The 22,103-nt window shown below is 42.3% G+C and overlaps 1 protein-coding gene and 1 long non-coding RNA gene across 2 annotated transcripts in view; one reads left to right on the forward strand and one right to left on the reverse strand.

Moving 5' to 3' along the window:
• LOC125457822 (uncharacterized) overlaps positions 1-11,311 on the forward strand; it is a 34,762-nt gene extending 23,451 nt beyond the window's left edge. Inside the window, exons 3-4 of the long non-coding RNA XR_007248678.2 lie at positions 4,538-4,673; positions 11,215-11,311. This is a non-coding gene — a long non-coding RNA (uncharacterized LOC125457822). The remainder of the gene's footprint in view (positions 1-4,537; positions 4,674-11,214) is intronic.
• The window catches only part of crocc2 (ciliary rootlet coiled-coil, rootletin family member 2), a 270,040-nt gene that overhangs the window by 142,769 nt on the left and 105,168 nt on the right, over positions 1-22,103 (reverse strand). The window contains exons 11-16 of the mRNA XM_048542456.2: positions 20,650-20,748; positions 19,694-19,945; positions 15,403-15,602; positions 11,720-11,902; positions 9,054-9,198; positions 7,874-8,020 (exon numbers count right to left, since the gene is read on the reverse strand). Coding sequence (XP_048398413.1) covers positions 7,874-8,020; positions 9,054-9,198; positions 11,720-11,902; positions 15,403-15,602; positions 19,694-19,945; positions 20,650-20,748 — 1,026 coding nt within the window. The remainder of the gene's footprint in view (positions 1-7,873; positions 8,021-9,053; positions 9,199-11,719; positions 11,903-15,402; positions 15,603-19,693; positions 19,946-20,649; positions 20,749-22,103) is intronic.

The raw sequence follows: 22,103 nt of genomic DNA on the forward strand, positions 1-22,103 counted from the left end.
ACTGGAGGAGCAGCATTAGAAAAACTAATGGGGATAAAGGTAGGTAGGACCCCTGTAGCCTAAGATCCTAAAAGAGGAGACATAGTTAATGTATTAGTTGTAATTTACCACAAATCTATGGATTCTGCAGAAGTACCAGAGGATTTGAAAACAGCCAATGTGACATCCCTATTGAAAAGGCAGGGCAGCATAAAGCAGGAACAATAAACTGATTAACCTGACACGATTGTAAAAAAGTATCAAAACTGATTATTACGGAAGTACTAGCAGAACATTTGGAAAATCATGATTTGATCAAGCGCGATCAGCATGGCTTCATGGAAGAGAAATCATGTCTGATTAATTTATTAGAGTTTATTTTGAGGAAGTCTCAACCAGAGTGGATAGAGGGAAACTAGTAGTTGTGTTGCATTTGGACTGTCAGAAGGCATTCAGCAAGGTACCTCACCAAAAGTTAAGTCATTAGATTAGGGCCCACAGTGTTGGAGGTAGTACATAGGCATGAATAGATAATTCGCTAATGGTCAGGAAACAGTGAGTAGGGATAAGGGATTCTTTGTTAGATTGGCAGTCTGTGACAATGCCAGGGTCACAGCTGTTTACGAAATATATTAATGACTTTGAGGAAGGAATTGAATGTACTCTAGTCAAATTTGCAAAAGGTACAAAAGTAGCTGGAAAGGCAGGTTGCAAAAAGGATACAAACAATTTACAGTGAGATATTGATAGTTAAGCAAGTGGTCAAAAAGTTGGTAAATGGAGTATAATGTGGAAAAGAAATGAAGTTGTTCATTTTGGAAAAGAGAATAAATGAACAGAGTTAATATTAAGATGGAGAAAAACTGCAGAAAGCTGGATCACAAAAGAATACAAAGGGGTTACTTGTGCACGATAAACAGTAAAGTTAGCACACAGCAGGAAATCAGGAAGGCTAATGGAATGTTGGCCCTTATTTTAAGGGGGTTGGAGTATAATAGTAGGGAAGTGTTATTGCAACTTTACATGGTGCTGGGAGATCACACCTGGGGTGCTTTGAGCAGTTTTTGTCCTCTTATTTAAGGAAAGATATCATTTCATTAAAGGCAGTTCAGAGAAGATTCACTCGGATGATCCCCATATCGAGGGATTGTCTCATGAGTGAAGGCTGAACAGGTCAGGACTAAACTCATTTGCATTAGAAGAATGAAAGGTGATCTCATTTAAATATGTAGGATTCTCAAGTGGCTTGACTGGGTAAATGCTGAAAGGATATTCTCCCTCATAGGAAAACCGAGAACTGAAGGATATGGTCTCAGAATTAAGGGGTTCCAATTGAAGATTGAGACTAGGAGGAATTTCTTCATTCAGGGGGCTGGGAGGTTTTGGTACTCTTTGCCACGGACAGGTGCGAGGGAGGAGTCATTGTGAATATGTAAGACAGTAAGGGAATCATGTGTTAATGGGCAAGGGCAGGAAAGTGGGTATGTAGAGCGTCAGAACAGCCATGGTCCTATTAAACGATGGAGCAGGCTCGAGAGGGTAAAGTGCCTACCTCTGTTCATATGTCTTATGGTCTTAAGTCACTGCATTAGTATTGAACCCAATGCATTTCTGGCCCTCATATTGTGATCTGTGAGTTACAGTTTGCTTTATGGCAGCATGTAATGCGTAACCCTCATATGACTCTGTACAACCTGAAGTCAAAGTGCAGACAGGAAATTGACCCCATTTTGTGAAGATCCGCTGGGACTGAATCAGTTAACTCACCTGGAAAAAAAATACCCCATTTTTGGGTCAATCCATCTTTGACTTGTTCCCAAAATGAAATCAGAACTATTGGAATTTGAAGCCATTTCTATCTAACATTGTTCCCATATATCGTTCAAATCATTTAGCCATAAAATCAAGTCAAGTCAAGTTAGGATGGACACATATTTAAGGTAGCAACAAAGAACTGGAGAGGAAGTTAGCAAATAACACTGTGTGGAGCTGGAGGAACATAGCAGGCCAGGCAGCATCAGAGGAGCTGATGTTTCAGGTCGGGACCTTCTTCAGAAATTTCTCAAGAAGGGTCCCGGACCTGAAACGTCAGCTCCTCCGATGCTGCCTGTCCTGCTGTGTTCCTCCAGCTTCACACTGTGTTATTTCTGACTCCAGCATCGGCAGTTTTTACTATTTCTGAGGAAGTTAGCAAAACTGTTTTACTTAGACAGTGTTTAGCATGTAAAATTCGCCTCCAGAAACTGTCACTGAGGTAGAATGTGCAAATTATCTAAAGGGAATAATATAGCTCTATGTAAAAGAAATCCATAGACAATGATTGGCTCAGCAATATTCAAATATTATTCAAAGCCTTTTCAGCTTTCGCTCATCACAATACACAACACATGCCTTCTTCAAAGTTTAAACTAGGTAAATTGATTCGGGTAGGTCAAGGAAATGCCCTGAGCAATTAACCAGTGAATAACAGTCATCTATTTCAGTTGCATTGAAATCTGGCTCTGTGCGTGTGTGTTTATGTTTTTCATGTCTGCAACGAACAGGGCTCCTATACTCAAATATGTAGTTTCAATGGCAATAAATCCCCAATAAAAACAGCAATTTATATTCACAGCCCTACTTCATTGACTATATAAGCACTTGGACCTGTCAATCTAAGTGAACTGATAGGTACCCTGCTGTGATATCTTGTTGAGTAATCAGGCTTGCAGCACACACCCTATAATGACTGCTCTGAGGCTTGTGTCAACAGACCAAATGAAACGTAAGCACTGATTTTTGTTTTGAAAATTGCATATTTTTTTTAAAAAAGCCAACTGATTTAACTGCCTTCACAGCTTAACAACTCCAACGCATTTATCCAATTTAATACAATTTCATCTGACTTTTAACAAACTCTCAAAATGCTTTGGACTCATCCAAGGTAGTTTACCTCTTCAAACAGGTAGTCATAGTCTACCATTCCAAAGAACTTTGTTTAAATTTAGATATTAGAAGTATGAAGCCCACAATTCTTTGTTAGAACATCCCACCAATGCATGTTGGATATGACTAAAGGCTATTTTGAATTGAGCAAATGGCCTAATTCTGCTCCTATATCTTATAATCTTAAAGGCTACAGGGAGAAGGCAGAAAGATATCAACTGAAATTTTATGATGGAGCACACTCGATGGTCTGAATGGACGAATTCTGCTCTTTAAAGTCTTATGCTGTATTGCACCTTTTCCCGTGCAGTTGACTCCGTGAACCATTAATGTTCAGAGCAACCAGTTCCATCCTGGTGAAAATAGTGGGTTCTGATTCAGGTCTCCTGTGCCATTTTGGATAAGCTGGAGATCCTCTCCACTATTACAAAAAGTGAGGCTAGAATTTCAGTCTGTGTCTAGCTACAAGGGTTCATAGACGTACACATACGTGCTCTACAATGAATACAGAGGAGCTCTGGTGGCACAGCGTTAGAGTCCCTGCCTTTCAGACAGGCGACCTGGACTCATATACCACCTGCCCCAGGGCTCTGTGATAATACCTCTAAACAGGCTGATTTGAGAATGTCGAGAATGAATACTGGTGATTAACAATGTAGAATACACTGAAGTAGAAGGTCATAAATACAAAATAAACTCCAAAGAGGTGGGAAATACAAATTTGGCAAGTAAGAATGTTAAGGAACAGAGGACTTGCCAAACAATTGGGCTTATGTGTCATAACACTATCTGTGACCCACTCGCTTTTTGACTGAGAATGTGAGATTAAAGGAATTACAACCTTAAAGATGAGAAATCAAGATTAAAATGATGTAGCACTGACAAGATGGTGTGGTAAACTCAATAGGCTGAGTGGTTCTCCTACTCTTTATGTTCCTTCTACAAATAAATGATACCAATTTTGTGCTAAATATCGGAGGTAGCAGCATTGGTCTAAGTGCTGAGGCTACCTTGAAGGGCAGCACTATCCAATCAAAAGCAATTTTCAATGAGGGTATGTACTTTTGGTGTCAAGAGAAAGGCTAATCCACAAATTCTATGATACAGTTGAAATATGACCATAGTACGTTTTAAATATTGCATGGGAGTCACACAGGAAGCAATATTCTCTAATACTATTCACTAATCTTGTTTGCTGATAAATTCAAATAAGATTAACTGGCTGTTACAGTGGCATCCAGTCTAGGTAGAAAATCGTAAAAAATTCCAAGTATCAAAACATAATACGCTCTTTCAACAGAAGATGCAAACAGTTAGCTAACACATTAACCTCAACAGGAAACATCAAATTTGGTCTTTGCCCAAAATCATTGCCAGCCAAGTATGATGTTCAATGACCCTGGGTGCTGTGTTAAGAACACACTGAGTGATTTTCTTAATGCAGAATATTTAGGGTCACAATAACCTGCATACCTGTAGCGATAAGATAGATATTTCTTCAGCACAAGACTAACACTGCCTGTAAGGAGCCATTGAGTAGGTCTTTAGTCTCTAGAATTTAGACGTCACCTCTTTTAAACATAAGATTCTGGAACAACTTAACAAGGTGTATGCTGGGATAATGTTTCTCCAGGTCAGGGAGATAAGAGCAAGGGTGCGCAGTCTCAGATTAAAAGGATGACCATCTAGAACTGAATGGAGAAGAACCTTCTTGATTCTGCTCTGAATCTTTGGAATCCCTTCCACAGAGAGCTGTAAATGTTCAGCTGGTAAGTCCATTCAATACAGAGTATGATAAATGATACTATGTTAAGGAAATCAAGTACTACAGGGATAATGCTGGAAGGGGAGGTTCAGACTTATACCACTAGGAATCTATTGAATGGCGGAGAAGGCGCCAGGAAACTAAGTGACCTAATCCTACAGCTACCAATTAAAGGACTGATAATAACATAACACCTCACTGGGATAGTGTACTGGAAAGTCAAGACCCACTATCCCCAGAATCATCACAAGCGTTAAAGAATTCATAAAAGTACACAGAATTCCCCATTTTTCTGTACTTTAGGCCCAGATCATCAGGAAGCACAGGCCAACTTTCTTAACAATGATTATTATTTATTATAAATGTATAGATTCTAGTGATCGGTAAACAATTGTGAACCACTGACACAAGCTAAAGTTCTAGTCTTCCCATAAAATTCACTCTACACACACACACACACACACACACACATACACACACACACACACAAAAAAACGAAGGTGCTATGGGCAGAGGAAAATACTCGGAAGGCTGTTCAATCGTCCCTGATTCTGGACACAGAAATATTCCTGTCCTTGCAAAACTAAAACAGCCGGTGGTGACGAGGAAAACAAAGGGCCTTTGCAACTAGATTTGAAATATTTTCGGACCTGGAGAGATCAGCTCACAGTAGAGGACAGCATATTGTAATGGGGAGTGACAGCTATTGTCCCAAGCAACGTTTGCTTTCAAAATACCGTCGGAACTCCACCAGGGCCATCCATGGTCTCCAAAATGAAGATGCTGGCAGGACATTATGCCTGGTGGCCAGTCTTGGATACAGCCAGAGCCGTGCTGGTGTGGCAGTGCCCCAAAGTGACAACAAGGAGAAAAATTACCACCAGCAGCTCGCCCACATCCGTGGGAATGACCAGGTAAACCTCGTATTCGGTTGCGTGTCAATTATGCAGGTCCTTTCAATGTGTTCAACATTCTTAGTGATAATGGGAACTGCAGATGCTGGAGAATCCAAGATAACAAAGTGTGGGGCTGGATGAACACAGCAGGCCAAGCAGCATCTCAGGAGCACAAAAGCTGACATTTCGGGCCTAGCCCCTTCATCAGAGAGGGGGATGGGGAGAGGGAATTGGAATAAATAGGGAGAGAGGGGGAGTCGGACCGAAGATGGAGAGAAAAGCCCAATGGTATCAATGTGGACTTCACAAGCATCAAAATCTCCCCTTCCCCCACTGCATCCCAAAACCAGCTCCATTTTGGAGACCATGGATGGCCCTGGTGGAGTTCCGACGGTATTTTGAAAGCAAACGTTGCTTGGGACAATAGTTGTCACTCCCTATTACAATATGCCGTCCTCTACTGTGAGCTGATCCCCTTCCCCCACTGCATCACAAAACCAGCCCAGCTCATCCCCTCCCCCACTGCATCCCAAAACCAGCCCAGCCTGTCTCCGCTTCCCTAACCTCTTCTTCCTCTCACCCATCCCTTCCTCCCACCTCAAGCCGCACCTCCGTTTCTTACCTACTACCTCATCCCGCCTCCTTGACCTGTCCGTCTTCCCTGGACTGACTTATCCCCTCCCTATACCTATACCTCACCTATACTCTCCTCTCTACCTATCTTCTTTTGTCTCCATCTTCAGTCCGCCTCCCCCTCTCTCCCTATTTATTCCAGAACCCTTACCCCATCCCCTTCTCTGATGAAGGGGCTAGGCCCAAAATGTCAGCTTTTGTGCTCCTGAGATGCTGCTGGGCCTGCTGTGTTCATCCAGCTCCACACTTTGTTATCTCAACATTCTTAGTCACTGTTGACACCCACTCCAAGTGGCTGGACATGCATAAAGTTCATTCGTCACACACAGGGACAACAAGAGAAAAAATGCGAGCATCTTTCTCAACACATGGACTCCCAGAAGTTCTGGTTACAGATAATGGACCATTATTTACAGAGGGAGAATTTGTTTATTTCTTAAAGTTGAGTCGGATTCAACGTACAAGGACAGCTCTGTACCATCTCCCATCCAATGGTCTTGCAGGACGAGCAGTCCAAATATTGGAGGCTGGCTTGAAGAAACAGCCTACAGCCTTCCTGAATGCCAAGCTGTCATGGTTCTTATTTAATTACAGCACCACTTGACATGCAACTACAGAGTTAGCACCACCAGGGTTGCCAATGGGAAGAAGAGTCCACTTCCGGGAGCTTGGAGGTGGAGTGGAGGACGATATCAGGAATGCCAATGCCAGGCACAAGACTCTGCCAAGCAAGAGAGATGATTTGAAGGATGGCACAAAGTTTGGTGTACGAATGACAGAAAATAGCCCCGCATGGTAAGAGGCATGGTTGAGGCATGGTCAGGAACTGTGACACATGAAATTCGGGTTGGTGTGACTGTTCTGAATAAGGACGTGGACCATATGAAAGCTGCAAATTCACAAAAAGGTACAGGAGCAAAACGTGCCCTGCCCCTCGGAGCAGCCGGAAATCTCGCCTGAACCTGGGGACTCATTCTCTCCATTTAAGCATTGCTGAGTCCTCTGAATCTGAGATGGAAGTAGCTGCCTCGAACCCTTTGCCACAAGGACAAGAGAGTGAAATTCTACAAAGACTCTCCCGGCATCAGTGACCAAATCCCATGTGTTACACAGCACCCATATTGGGCGGAGTCAGAGAAACTTGACCTGGAACCAAAATGCCAAGGAAGGTCTTCAAGAAAAAGCACCTGGTTACATGCATGGACTCAGATGGTGAGGGATCTAATGATTATAATGAAGTCAGCCAGGTGGACCTCAGAATGTGAGTTCCCTGTTTGAGGCTGTTAATTTCACCTGATCAGAGTGCGCTGGGTGATGTAGCGATGCTGACACTCTGGTCCCTAACCCTGAATTAGGCAGTACTAAAGTCATGGACTGTTCATGAATAAATAGACAGAGATTTGGTGATGGGATACCGGCCTCTGTGGAGTTATTTCAATTGTGACACCAAGGTGCTATGTCTCATAATAAAGAAGAAACTGATATCATCTCCTCAGGCACACCAACCAAGATTAGAAATCAAACCCAGTGCATTTCTGGCCTTCATTTTGTGATCTGTATGCTACAATTTGCTGCTTGCTTCATGTAATGTCTAACCCTCATCAGCCTCATGTACAGCCAGGAGTGAGTATAAAAAACAGACCCCATGCTGTGAAGATTGTTTCAGTTAACTCACCTGCAGGAGGATACGATTCAATTGAACTTTATCCTGAGCTAATCCTTCATTTAACGCGCTCATCTTCGCAAGAGTGTCTCGCAGAGCATCTTCTTCGGTCTTCAGCTTACTTAAGGACAACTCCAAGTCTGCATTAGTCAGCTCAGCCTAAAGGATAAAGAAAAGGTGCATCAATCAGAAAAACAGTATTAATGGTGGGGGGGGGGAATTGCACAAAAAGCTCTGGGGATTAAATAAAACCATCTACGGCCACAAGAGACAGAAAGAGAATTCAATGTCTTTTAGAAACCCATTGCATGCATTCAAAGAAAAACAATCTTTCAAAAGAATTTTTCTTGAAGATACAGCTGTAACTAGAAAGAATGCATCTGGGTTCTATTAATCGAATGATCCAACATTACACTGCATCAACAAACGAGTACAAGCACATATAAACTTGCCTTAATACCAGTGGGCCAATACCAAGTAAAACAAACACAATGCCTTGCTAAATTGAAAAATAATTTTAAACAGGAGTTAATCCAATGAATTTAATGGTTTAGAACCCAAATCAATAATACAAATGTCCTGAAATAAAAATAAATCTTAATGCAGCACTCATAACTCATGCAGACCACAGACAGCAAGCATTAAGTTAATAATAAAAAAGTACTGTATAGCCAGCATAGACTTTCAAAGTTTCAGATGCCAGGACTTATAATTAGTTGCTGTTGCCATTGTTTTCCTTGGCTCCAAGAGGTCATTCTTACTTTCTACCAAGGTGATATAAATCCAGATGATTGCAATATTGCGTCAGAGCGGTCTTGCATTTGTGCAAGCGTTCGAAAAGTGCTCCCTGTAACTTTACACCCCTTAAATGTTGGGTCCTCACACTTTATACTGCATGAACATCCCCTTGAAACCCATGATCAGCATTGGGCTAAATAAAAATCAAAAGAACTGCGTATGCTCTAAATCAGGGACAAAAACAGAAGTTTCTGGAAAAGCTCAGCAGGTCTGGCAGCATCTGTGAAGAAGGAATCAGAGTTAACGTTTCGGGCCTTCTGAGGAAGGGTCACCGTACCCGATATGTTAACTCTGATTTTTTTCTTCACAGGTGCTGCCAGACTTGCTGATCTTTTCCAGCAACTATGTTTTTTGTCTCATCAGCATTGGGCTTCTTGCAATCTGTGTAATGTACCTTGCTGAGAGCCTCAGCCAAGTCAGCCTTCTCATTCTGTAACACTTCCTTCTCCAATGTAGTTTTGTTCAAGGCTTCTTTAACAATGACCAACTCTTTTCTCAAAGTTGAGTTCTTGCTTTCCATCAGCTCCAATGCCTTCTGCCTGCAATAAGAGGCAGAAGCACCTTAATATCCCATAAAATGATTGTTGTTAAGTCATCTTAGTTGTATTTGAAATCATTAATGAATTCACTGAATCGTGGAACATGCACCAAGACCCAAATGACCTAACCTTACTGCTAATTCTTAAAAGGCAGATAAAATCACAGCTCATTGGGATAGTGTGCCCATTGTCTTTCCTCATTCTTCCTGCCATTATATATCACTCTCTGGATTACATTTCATCTGCCATGTCTCTGTTCATCATTCAACCACTCTGGAGATGATCTCCTGAAATCTGTTGCAATCCTCCTCATTGTTTATTACTTTGCAAAGTTTCCTATCATTGGCAAACTTTGAAATCGCACTCTGTCCTAGCCAGCCCAGGCTATTCACAATATGTCAGAAAGAGTGGTGATTCTAATTTCAACCCTCAAGGTCACTTGGAAACACCAATGAAAATGTCTGTCCAATCTAAAAAAAACCCATTGGATCATCTGCTACAGTTCTTTTAATCAATGATGTAGTACTTCATCATTGATTAAAAGAACTGTAGCAGATGATCCAATGGGTTTTATGATGTAGTACTTCATCATAGTATTTTTAATAGTTCATATGTATAACACTAAATGCAATGCTCTAATCAACCCTTTCCACTGCTTTAAAAGAACTAGGGCACAAATCGCTGCTTACTTTTATTGACTCATACTCTTCAAAAGGGCAGCTCATTTAATTCTCAATTATTGTCTGTAAAAACATTGCCTGCCATGGTTGTTAGTTGGACTGGAGTGTAATTACCTGATTTCTCTCTCTCTCCTCACTTTTTACGTGAGGATATAATTGTTCCAATCCTGGATGTTCTGAAACCATCCCCATTTTCTGAAAGATTGGAAGATTCCGGCCAGAACCCACATGATTTTTTGCTTTCTTGTTGCCAAAGCACAGGATGTATGTGTCCAAAATGAGTGACATTTCTACTTTGAGGATTATCGACATGATGTACCATGGGGTGGCACGGTGGCTCAGCGGTTAGCACTGCAGCCTCACAGCACCAGGGACCCAGTTCAATTCCAGCCTCAGGCAGCTGTCTGTGCAGAGTTTGCACATTCTCCCCGTGTCTGCGTGGGTTTCCTTTGGGTGCTCCAGTTTCTTCCCACAGTCCAAAGATGTGCAGGCTAGGTGGATTGGCCATGCTAAATTGCCCATAGTGTTTAGGGGTGTGTGGGTTATGGGGGATGGGTCTGAGTGGGATGCTCCAAAGGGCAGTGTGGATTTGTTGGGCCGAAGGGCCTGTTTCCACACTGTAGGGAATCTAATCTAATCATCTCTTGATCTATTTTTACCCTATTCAATATCTCTATTGCCTCTTCCTTTATTAATACATCCACAGCATCCTCTTCTCTGGATACAAAGTCTTCATTTATTATTTACATCATGCCAACTGTCTCCACAAGGTGATCTTTCTGGTCCGTAATTCTTTCTTTCTTGGGCTGCTACTTAATTATTCAACTATTTGGCCTGTGTTATGTTTGTTACTAATCCATTCCCAAATTCTGATCTGGAGTCCCTCTCATTTCATGTTTCACATACCTTCTGTACTTTTTCAATTCTGCTTGAGAGTCTCTAATGAACCTTACAATTGTTATATACTTGCTTTGTGTACCCATTTTAATCTTTAAATCTTTAGGTATGATGTCTTTCCCTCTCTGCACAAAAACAATTTTCTTTTTTGAAGTTTTAATGACAAACTGTAATATTATTTTCTGTGTCTACTGGGTGCTATATTAAGTGTGATGTTGCTGGTCACAGAAGGCTCTCAACATAGAGATGGATCCTGCAGACTCCCATTCTAGAGCGATGAGGCACAGACAAGACAGCAGAAGAGAGAGAGAGGCATCCAAAACAGATATTCCCATGGATGCAATGATCCTGGACTTCTGAATAATCTTATATCAGGCACAGCAGCAAAGTCAAAAGGACATCTACCCATTCCCTAAATTCCAGCTTTGCTTGTTTGCAGAAGGAAAAACCAACAAAATTGGCAAATATGACACACCAGTTTTTACACTGCAGACAGAGGCTCATGACATGACGTGGTGGGTAGCACTACTGCCTCACAGTGCCAGAGGCCTGTAGTCGATTCCAACTTTGGGTGATTGTCCGTATGGAGCTTGTACATTCTCCCCATGTCTGCATGGGTTTCTTCCGAGTTTCTTCCCAAAATCAAAAGATGTGCAGGTAAATTGGTTTGGCTATGGTAAATTGTTCTGTACAATGCAAGCTAAGCAGATCAGTCATGACAAATGTGGGGATGGGGTGGAGGGAATGGTTTGGGTGCGATACTCTGACGGTCATGCAGATTTGATGAGGCAAATGGCCTCTTTCCAAACTGTAGGTTTGTGATTCTACATTCATTTCCAAGTATTAATTTTTCTTATAATATATTTTTCCCTCTGGGGTTAAAGTTAAAAAAGCAGAATGGTTAACATTGCCATCAGTATTACTTTGCTAATGTGATTGCTTACCCTCTCTCAACTTCTTTCTTGGCTTGCTCCTTGTCTTTGTGTAACTCCTCTTTCTCATCTTCCAGGTGAGCTCGCTGGCGTTGCAAGTCACCATTCATTGTTTTTATTTGCTCCACGTCCATCTGCAAGTTATCGATTTGTTGGTTCAGAGAATGTACCAACTTCTCCAAGTTACCTTTCTCACTAAAGGGAGCGGGGTAGGAATAGGGTGGAGGGAGATGGGGAGAGATGCAGGATGGAAAAGAACCTTTTGAATGTATCTCATCAACAGCTTGATTGCACATGATTCATAATTATAAACAGCAGATAACTGTCGCAGCAAAAGCACCTACAAGCAACTACAATGGTACAGATTTCAAATCAATGCAGATATCTGGCACTTGAAATGATTGAGTACTATCAACATGCTAAGAAAGGAACGCTCAGGAAATGCTGATTTCTTAAGAGTCAATGACTGACTTAACTTCAGTTTTACAGATAGAAATTAACAGGATGCAATTGCTTAACTTACTGACCTATAATCTATCTGAACACTTAGATTGTTATTTCGATTTTTCTACAGTGTTCTAAAATTGCAAAACAGAAGATTATAGCTTCAAATCTTATTCTGAAAACTAAACACATAATGTAGGCTGATATTACAGTGTGAACATTTTTATAGGTGTAAGGAGCATTTAACAGTGCTAGAGATGTGAATATTAGGTTTTGTAATTCTTCCTTTTCTCTCAGTATTATGTGTCAATGTTTTCATTGAAAATTATGCAAAGATGACCAAAGAAAGTCTAGTGATGGTTTTATGAATTTAAATCCTTTATAAACTAGTTCAAGAGCTTTGCTGCTGGATAAAGTTCTAGATGTCGATAAACTTAGTTAGGAAAGGTGTAGCACAGCTGTAATGAATCCTCTTTTTATGTGGTCTTCGTCCTGAAACATTAACTCTCCCCCTCTCTACAAACACCACCTGAGATTGCTGAGCATTTCCAACATTTCCTGTTGACATCTTCTGTAGTGATATAGGCATGTATCAGAACTCCCAGGTTCCATTCAGCAGCAATTAATAGGCCTGCTGGTCCAGGGCATGCAGTTCCGAGCACAACATTCCTTTTTACTTCATAACAAGCGCAGGTTTACCAGCGAGAGATTATACCTATGATTTCTTAAGGAAACCTGCTTTAAAGTGAGAAATAAGATGCATGGTAAGGACCTGTAAACCCTGGGCTGTTTTGTTGCAGTTACTAATCAATGGGAGTAGTCTATAAGAAAAAAATTGGATCTTTAAAGAATTGCTTCAAGAATTTTAAAAAAAATTGGATCGAATGTGAGCCAAAACACAACAGTCTTACTAGGTGTTCTTCCACCCACTTCCACCTCTACAAAGAGGCTTTGAGTTTCCAACTGGCAGAAATCCACGCAGCAACATTTTTTTCCCTGACCGACACACGTGCACTCACATGAATAAACTCTACAGTCTCAAAGCTATTGGGAAATGTGTTTCTTAATTCTATTTGGATGTGCAGAATGGCATTCTCTGTTCAAACACATTTCCAATTAACTTGCAGGGCAGCTGCGAGAAAATTGACTCAAACTCAGAGATCATCTTTGGCTGGCAGCTGTGGCTTAGTGGGTAGTACTGAGCCAGAAGGCAATGTGTCCAAGCTCCACTTCAGACACTCGAATGCAAAAAATCTGAGCAGACATAGCCTTGCCATACCGAGCGACTTCGAGTATGGGAGGGAGTTGGGGGGCAGAGCTCCATATTTTTTGAAGTGATTTTAAAACAAGGCCACATCTACTTTCTCAGATGGACGCAAAATGTTCCGCACCACTTTAAGAAGAGAAGTGGAGCTATTCTCCAGCTCCCGCCATCATATTTGCCCCTCAGTTCAACAAATGTGTGACCTTACTGCGTGCAAATGGGCACCATGTCACACACATTGCCACGGTGACTACATTTCAAAACAAAGTACTGCATTGGCCCTGTACTGCTTGGGATGTTTCGAAGTACTGAAGTCCATTGTATTTACCCCATCAGAGCCGGAGGCAGGATTGTTTGAGATTGATTGTTCTGTGGCACCCTGCAACTTCTTTGTGGGTTAGCTTAGGCATCAGGCGGTCACCTGGAAAACTGAGAAAATGTCGCTGGCTCTCTTGAAGTGGAGATAAGGAAATTAATCAGGAAGATTGTGAACTTTGAGTGCTGCCTGCGTGAGATGGACAGAATGGGTTAAGGGCAAAGCAGTATCATCTCACTGCAGTTGTGGGCAACAAGAAACCCCTGCACTCTGCTTATAGAATTGTGGTTTATCACTGAGTCATTTCTGCCAAAGGTAAGACTCAGATTCAGTCTGTTATACTTATCTCATGATTTGCATTTGATAAGAGCTCTGTAGCTCTGACATATTGTCTGACAAAAGGCACCAAGTGGCCAGGATTCCATAAGCCCCTTGTGGAAAAATTCCACAAGGCTAAGGATGTTCCCAACGTGTGAAATGGAGAGGCTGTTTGCTCCAAGTTTAGAGGGGCTGGTGGTGGGGGAACAGCTAATTTGCACAGAAAAGGGTCCCAATTAGAGACCATTTTATATCACTGCTGTTGGCAAATCTTATTACATTGGTGGGTGGGTGGGTGAGTGAATACCAGCTGAATGGAGGTGGCCATCCAGGAGCAGGTTGGGATTGCTAGATCCAAAGAGGGTCTGCATGCAGGGACAGTGGTTTTTTGGATCTCCAGACACCTGGCCGGTGGGTTTTCCAAATGACACTTGACCTGAGATTTTTTTTGTTGTTCATTTGTTTTACCGGCCTGGCCCAGATCCTGAGACCTCTCTCGGCAAGAATGTTAAGCTTGAATGAGCAAACAACAAGGAAAGCCAATGCCACCGGGCCGAGATTAGAGAGAGTGCTGACCGCATTGGTGCCCACTGCCCGCTCTATTTAGCAGGAAGTCTGTCCACGTAACGTGGTTGACCTACACTACTGGCAAAATTTCGACGGCATCACCTAATTAGGCCTCTTTATTTGGAAATTAGCCTCCCAAGTCCTTGAGGCAAGCAACTTCTCCATTTCTGAATCCCACAGCAAGAAAAGTGTCACCTGATCCCAGCAGCAGAGTCATGCTGCCAGCCAACTGGCACAGCATCTCGTGGTTTTATCTGCACTGAGCCTACCCATTGCCACCTGCCATCGACTGGTAAAATCCTGGCCAATCTGTGAGCTTGTTAGATGATGTTTCAGAGATACAGAAATACGACCAAGTGCAAATTCTAGGACAATAATAACTGAATCTAAATGTGCATCAGTAAATAAAAGACAATTTTGCAAGTAAACAGATTCCAGCGACTTGGCATTAGCATGATGTTTTGCACATTTCAGTGAGATGTTATCTGTTCTATCATAAATTCATTCTGTCTCTCTCCTTCTCCTTCCCAAGTTGCTCTCAGTCTTAAAGATTTTGTGATTAACAAATATAGACTTGTCAGCCACTGAATTCAGGGTACGCGTGGCCCTCAAAATTCAAATCAGTAAGTACACTGCTTGAATATACATAGTGACGCCAGGGAAAGGATGAAACCCAGATTCAGTCAGCTCACTTTATTTATATCTTGAAACTAGAGAAACATCTTTAACACTTGGTGGCACAGCCTCAGAACATCCTGCCTTCTCCAGAGGTATGCCAAATCCCACCTTCCAATGATTTCCAGGGAGGATCGATAGCGCACTGAATCCCTCTTGGCATCATCCTTGGCTCGGCCTGAAGACTCCAATTCATCTTTCAGCTTCATCATCTTCTGCTCGAGTTGCCTCCGCTCACTCTCACTCTCCCCCAGCTGTTTCTTCAAAGAACTGACTGCATCCTGAGCGGTGTCCAATTTTCCACAAAACTCCTGAAAAAGAAATGGCTGCACTTTACTCATGGCAAACTGACTCAATGCACTAACTTTCCTCTGGCACAGCCAGTTGTACCACATTAAACACCCAGGGCTAAGCTAGAATTCCTCACCATCTGGAAATCCTTTTAAAAAGCCATGCATGCACAAGAAAGAATGACCAACATTCACAAATTTCTACCTTGATTAATTCTATTCACTATTGCTTCTGAGGGAGTAATTGAGTTTAAAAACAAAAATGAATTGACTTGATGAAACTGCAAGTCCTGTTTGTTGGAAAAGGCAGAGTGGACTGTGATTGACCATTTCCCACACTACAATGGGACAGTGTACAGGAAACATTAGTTTGCGTCCAACTTATATCGTGTATCATAACCCAATAACACAAGAGGCTCAAACCATGTAGGACAAAAGGAGCCCACTGGATCAGCGCCCCACCCACTCTCTTAATAACTCTCTTCCTCCACTTCACATAATACCATCAAATCAGATGCACTGCAAGAACTCACCATGAATCCTCCACCAGCACCATGCAAACCCATGACCTAATGTGCAGAAGGATAAGAGCAGCAGATGGGTGGGTGAATCTCCGGGTGATGTGCTATTTGGAACTGAAACTTTATAGGTTATTTGCAGGCTGTTGCTGGGTCAAAATCCTGGTCCCCTTGTCCTAACAGCACTGTGGGTGGCCCTCCACAATACAGACTGCAAAAATTGCAGGCAGCAACTCCCCATCACCTTCTCAAGAACAGTTAGCGATCAGCAATAAATTCCCAGTCAAAACATCCACATTCCATGAATAAGTAATTTTAAAAAGTACCACATCTATGAGTCTCTGATCAGGTAATGCAAAGGGACCCTTATTCTTCATTAGTTTTCATCTTATCCACCTGGTGGAACTGTGATGTTGGGCACTGAAAACTGAAAAGCTTGCTTATCTGCTGAGATTTTAGCCATTCTCCATAGCAACTGGTTGTGTTTTCAGGTGAGGCGGTTGCATAAATGTATGAAAATTAGACTCTGATAATGTGATTGGGGCCACCACGCATTGAAAGTCTGAGTGGAGAAGTTGCATGGTTTTCCTTTCAGGAGCAGGTAGCCTGTGGACATCATGGACTTCCAGCTAAGTCTAGAACGTTACTGATTTGACTTGATGAGCTGCTCACCATCACCTTCAAAAGAAGTTAAGGATGAGCAGTAGATGCTGGCTGGCCAGTGATGCCCACATCCCATGAATCATGAAAGGAATGATGACCTATACTCTTTGGACACTCTGGAGTCTGGAGAGCAACGGCAGAGGTGCCATCTTTCCTGCATCCCATGGATGACCAGGAATCTCTCCTGCTCTTGCTGCTCTCCACTAGGAATGATTGGCAGGTTGACACTGCTGGGTTGCATTGTGAACACAACTCCCTTGACCCAGCAACTCCTCGGCTGGAACTCAAATACCCAACTTAAGGCTCAGAGTTGGCGGTGCTGATCACTTCAAAGTGAAACGCTTAATAATTGTGAGGAGGACGCTTCAAAACTTTTGATTTTTTTTTGCTCCAAGAAATGCAGCATACAGTCCCCGTGGGGCTGTTGTTTATTAAACGTATAAAGAGTGCAGCCATGATCAAAGCGACCAGTCCAATAACTCATTCCCCTGTGTGACATGGGCTGACAGGTAAAGGCTAATTGCAATGGCCCGAGACTTCTTATACTGCCGGGCTAGATTTCAAGACAATTGAGGAAATCATTCAACTTCTGGTTTAACCCTTCCATTACTCCAGCCCGAAGATTAATGCCAGCCAGTTTTTTTTTAGATTTGCTGTTTTAGATTGCGATGAGAAGCTGTTGTACTGGATTTCAGAAGCAGCATTACCATTAATGCCTGAATTATGCATTAGTGCAGGGATTCAGATTGAGCTACAGCTTCAGAACACCCCCACAAAACATTACTGTGAATGTTGACATCATGAAGGCATTCACTTTGTATGAAGCAGCTTCCCATGAGTACAGTCAATAGCAGCATGAATCTGAGAAGCCTGCAATTTGTATAACTCTCTTTGTGCAACTCCAGATAATTTCTTCCAAATACCAGTGGAATTGTGAAAGCATTTTACTTAACTCATCACCAATCTAGTGCTGTGGCATCATCAACCTCGCTCTAACCAAAACTGATGTCAAATCTCTGGAGATTGATATATTTCTATCTTCCACCGACTTCTAAAGTTCTATTTCTGACTCTGTGCTAAAATCAGGCCATGATTTCTTGATTGTTTTGCCTGATTAAATTTTCCCAGGAATGTTACAAAAGATATTTTCTATGGAGGGCTGTGCTATGGAGCTCAATGTTGCCTTTTTACTATTACCACAAACAGACTAGCAACTAAACAGAACCTCAGTTGATTGCTTTCCCTCTCCACATCAGCAGCGCAGTGATTAAAACTAGAACCTGTGATTCTGACTAAATCTTTACTACCTCAGCTAAAGTGTAAAGAGTAAGCAGGGCCATGTCATCTTATCACTTAGTGACTTTTTTGCAAGCCTATCTGATTTCTTATGTTTTGAATTTGCTTCCCTTTGGCTGCAAAAAGGGGAAAACCCACGGAGAAATCTGCTGTGTGACCTCTGCCAATGATTCTGCAGTTGTGCATCCATAATGACAACTTGGCGTATCTGTATCAACAGTACGCTGTCAGTGACCTCTGCTCTACACCTTGCATAGGTGCAAAACTCCTTGTGTCCTGTTTGATGCTGAAGTAAATTCTTACTCAACAATGGCACTTAAAGGGTAACATGGGATCGTGCAGATATTGGACTGAATATGTGTCACACTGAATTCATGCATGATCTACCAGTAAATGCCAGCAAAATACTTTTCCAGCTCTATAATCCTGCTTAGCTATTTCTAAATTCAAACCACTCTGCAGAATGAACCATCCAATCAGTTAAGCCATTTTCATCCCATTAAATGCAATCGAGCAGACAACCGAAAACACTCTCCCCCCACCCTCTTAGACTGAAGTTCACAGAATTATTGTGTAATATGTGTTTTTTATCCTCTCTTCTTATTTTTAAAAAAATGATAAACAAGATTGTTGCACCAGTTAAAAGGTTTCAATATTTTCCTGGCCTTCAAATCTTTGCAACCACAGGTATGTATGTCTGCTTTTGAACTTGTGTGAACAAAATAACAGGTGGGAAGTTGGGAGTGAACTGGAATCTGAACAGTTTATGGATGACAAAACCCACTGTAAAGCTACAATTGTTCTTCAAGCATTATGAACAGCGTTGGAGATAAACTATATTAACTATTTAAATCTGTACCTGTCCCAACGTTTTGCAGAAAGAGCTACATTGTTCCAATAGTTACTGGTAAAACACCGGTCTCCTCTCAAATGTCACATCATATTTTTCTTTTGGTGTCAAGTTAAGGTGAGAAATATAAGGACAAATTGAATATTTTCTGATTTCAGACCTTCAGCACTGGCATCAAGCGCTCTCAGGCGAGGTCTGGCATGTTTCAGATACAAAAGGATACAATTGCAACACTGCTGAATTGAGCCTCCGGACAATCAACTGAGTGAAAGGGCAAAATGCAGCCAACTACAGCTTGGAACATGTTAGGATCTAGGAGGAGAGCTGCAACGTTTAAAAATGTTATTTACTGAAAAAATTACACCTCAAGGCTTTGTGTTTAAAACAAAAACCTAGACAAGAGTTAACAAAGCAAGTACAGTGAATTTAACATGACAGGTTGTAAATACTTATTCTTTAAAGCTGGACATCTCAATAGGATATAGTATACTTATATTTCCTCAAAGAAATCCCATGTGCTTTGCATGAGCTTCATTCACTTTTCCTGGGATTAAATCAAGGTGTACAATAGCCTTTAGCAATTCACTTTTATCCTCCTCGGTGTTCTTGCTTTATTCTGAGGCATCAGCATTCTTGGAGTCCTTCCACTAACATCCAATTAGGCTTCCCACTCTCTCTCCTTAAGCAGCTCATGATTGTGGACTCCCCAGCTCAGCATGGGCCTCGCTCATGATTGCTGCCTTCTGAAGGCTGTGCAACTCTACGTGGCCTTCCTTTCTGCTTACCTGCACCTGGAGCTGCCGCCTCTGCAGGGCTGATTGGACTGCAGACAAAGTGGAATCACCAAGTGACGGTGACATGCTGCGCAGCGGTGACTGGGAACGAGTCGGTGACCTGTGCCTGCGAGGGGAAGGTGTGCTAAGTGCCGGAGACCGTGAAAGGAGGGGTGAGCCAAGCCTTCCAGTAGCCATCTCAGCTCCCTTAGCAGCCCCTCCCAGAGACAACAAACTTGTCGACTCTGCGTCAGCAGCAGCAACCTGGGATGAAAAGGCAGAATAATCAGTGCAAATGCTTACCCGCGTTTCAGCGTCTAGACTTTCTGACAATGCCAGGCTGGATTTACTGTTCACCAGGGCAGTGTTGGGAATGGGATTGTCAGTCTAATGTCTAGTCTCCTCCCCACTCTCCACATTGGCACAGCCCAGTCTCACTGGGTCAGGGGTCAATACAGTGGAGGAAGGCTTTCAACATGGTTTCCCACCACAATCAGGAAGCTGGAGGGGCTCGGTCCAGCACTAGGGAAACCCCTTTTCGGGCTGGTTGGGGTGGGGGGAGAATGGGCGAAGGCAAACTATGGAAGCCTCTGCAAACTTCGAATGAAACAGTTTATCTAAATGCCTTTCATTCTCCACACACAACCTACAACCTTCCCCCACCCAATGAATCCCCTTCCAGGAGCTCATTTGCAATCTGTCGTAAATATGGGCTTTACACCGTACCGTGTTGGGTGGGGATAGGGGTGAGTTCTTTCTAAGTACTGTCAGTTTCACAAGGACCTCGCATCTCCAATTGTCAGCCCTGATATGATTCGATTGATAAGCAAACTTGTTCTCACAACCCCCTCTTCAATTCTCACACTGTTGATCGTTAGCTCGATTCCAACCACCCGTTTCTGCAGCACACATTTCAAATACTGATGAACAGATCCCCTTCAATCATTGACCCCGCGTTTTTTTTGTACCTGAGCAATGTTGTGCAAGGTTTGCTGCAAGGATTCTATCTCCGTTCTTAGAGCTTCATTTGCCAAGGTTTCACTTGTAATTTCAGTTTTGCCCGATTCCTGTGATCAGCAGAATTTGGCAGAATTAGCAATTCACAAGGCAAAACCGAAAACCTCTGAAATATTGGAATAGTGACAAACACAACCTCTCCCAAATGTTAATTAAAAATTCCTTGACTAAGACCGACAAGCAACCACATCAGATCATAAAAACTGTGGTGAATTTTAACAACACGCATACCGCAGTGAGAACATAGAGAAGTCACCTGTGTTACAGTAATTCAAAGCTCCAAGGCCAGAGGCTTTGCTAGATTCATGAAAGGAAACTTAAAAATATCTGGGAAATATTTGGAAGAGTAGGGTTAACTTCAAAGTGAGAACACAAAAAGGAAAAGCCAACAAGCAGCCCTCATAATTTCTAGTCCCTTCCTCCTCCACTGCCAAACCACATGACCTTTGGCTGGGACAGCACTTTTAAGGGTACCAGTACCTTTCACTGCTCAAATGATTTAGTTTAGGCAACGTGTGCCTGCAAGATATTCCACCATGAAGAGCCTCAATACCAAGCTCAATCCAGTACGCAACACTTAATCACCACACATCCAACTTTCCAGCACAGTCATTAAATGAAACGGTCAGAAGTAGGAACCATATCTGATGTATTTTTCCTCTGTGGTCCCACTGGACTAGCCTGGATTTTCCTCTTTGGGGTCGTCGCAGAAGTCAGGCAAACTCTCAGATTCATGCGCTACCTTAGGAGTAAGTGCTCCCAAAGTCAGGGCCCAAGCCATCAGGTGTGAGTTCCAGCTTGGCCAGTCAATCTGGGGGAGGTTGTGCTGCATGCCCCAGATATAAGCCTTTGCCCCTTACTCACCCACCCACCATAGTTCTTCATTAAGGGGAGTTGATGGCCTAGCGGTATATTGCTGGATTGTTAATCCAGAGTTCTTAATATTCTGGGGACCTGGGATCAAATCCTGCTATGATTGATGATGGAATTTGAATTCAATTTTTAAAATCTGGAATTAAGAGTTTAATGATAACCATTGTCTATTCACCATGTCCATACCCCTCATAATCTTTTACACCTCAATATGAACCCTGTCAATCTTCTCTGCTAGGAGGAGAACAATCCAAACCTATGTAGCCTCTCCTTCCGTTGGCAGTGTTCCATGTGGACTAATTATCGATTTGAATTAGCATGCAAAAACATTGGCAATCTGCTTGCATAATTAAACGCATCTTTGCCCAAACTGATGTAGGTAGAGCAAGTTATTTTACTTGAAACATAGAAATACGGAAAATAGGAACAGGAACAGGCCATTAAACCTTTCAAGGTCTACTTGTCATTCAATATCAGCATGCCTGATTATCCAACGCACTACCCTATTCCTGCTTTCCCCCCCATTACCTTT

This window comes from Stegostoma tigrinum, chromosome 14 (genome assembly GCF_030684315.1).
Source record: "Stegostoma tigrinum isolate sSteTig4 chromosome 14, sSteTig4.hap1, whole genome shotgun sequence".
Taxonomy (NCBI): Eukaryota; Metazoa; Chordata; class Chondrichthyes; order Orectolobiformes; family Stegostomatidae; genus Stegostoma; species Stegostoma tigrinum.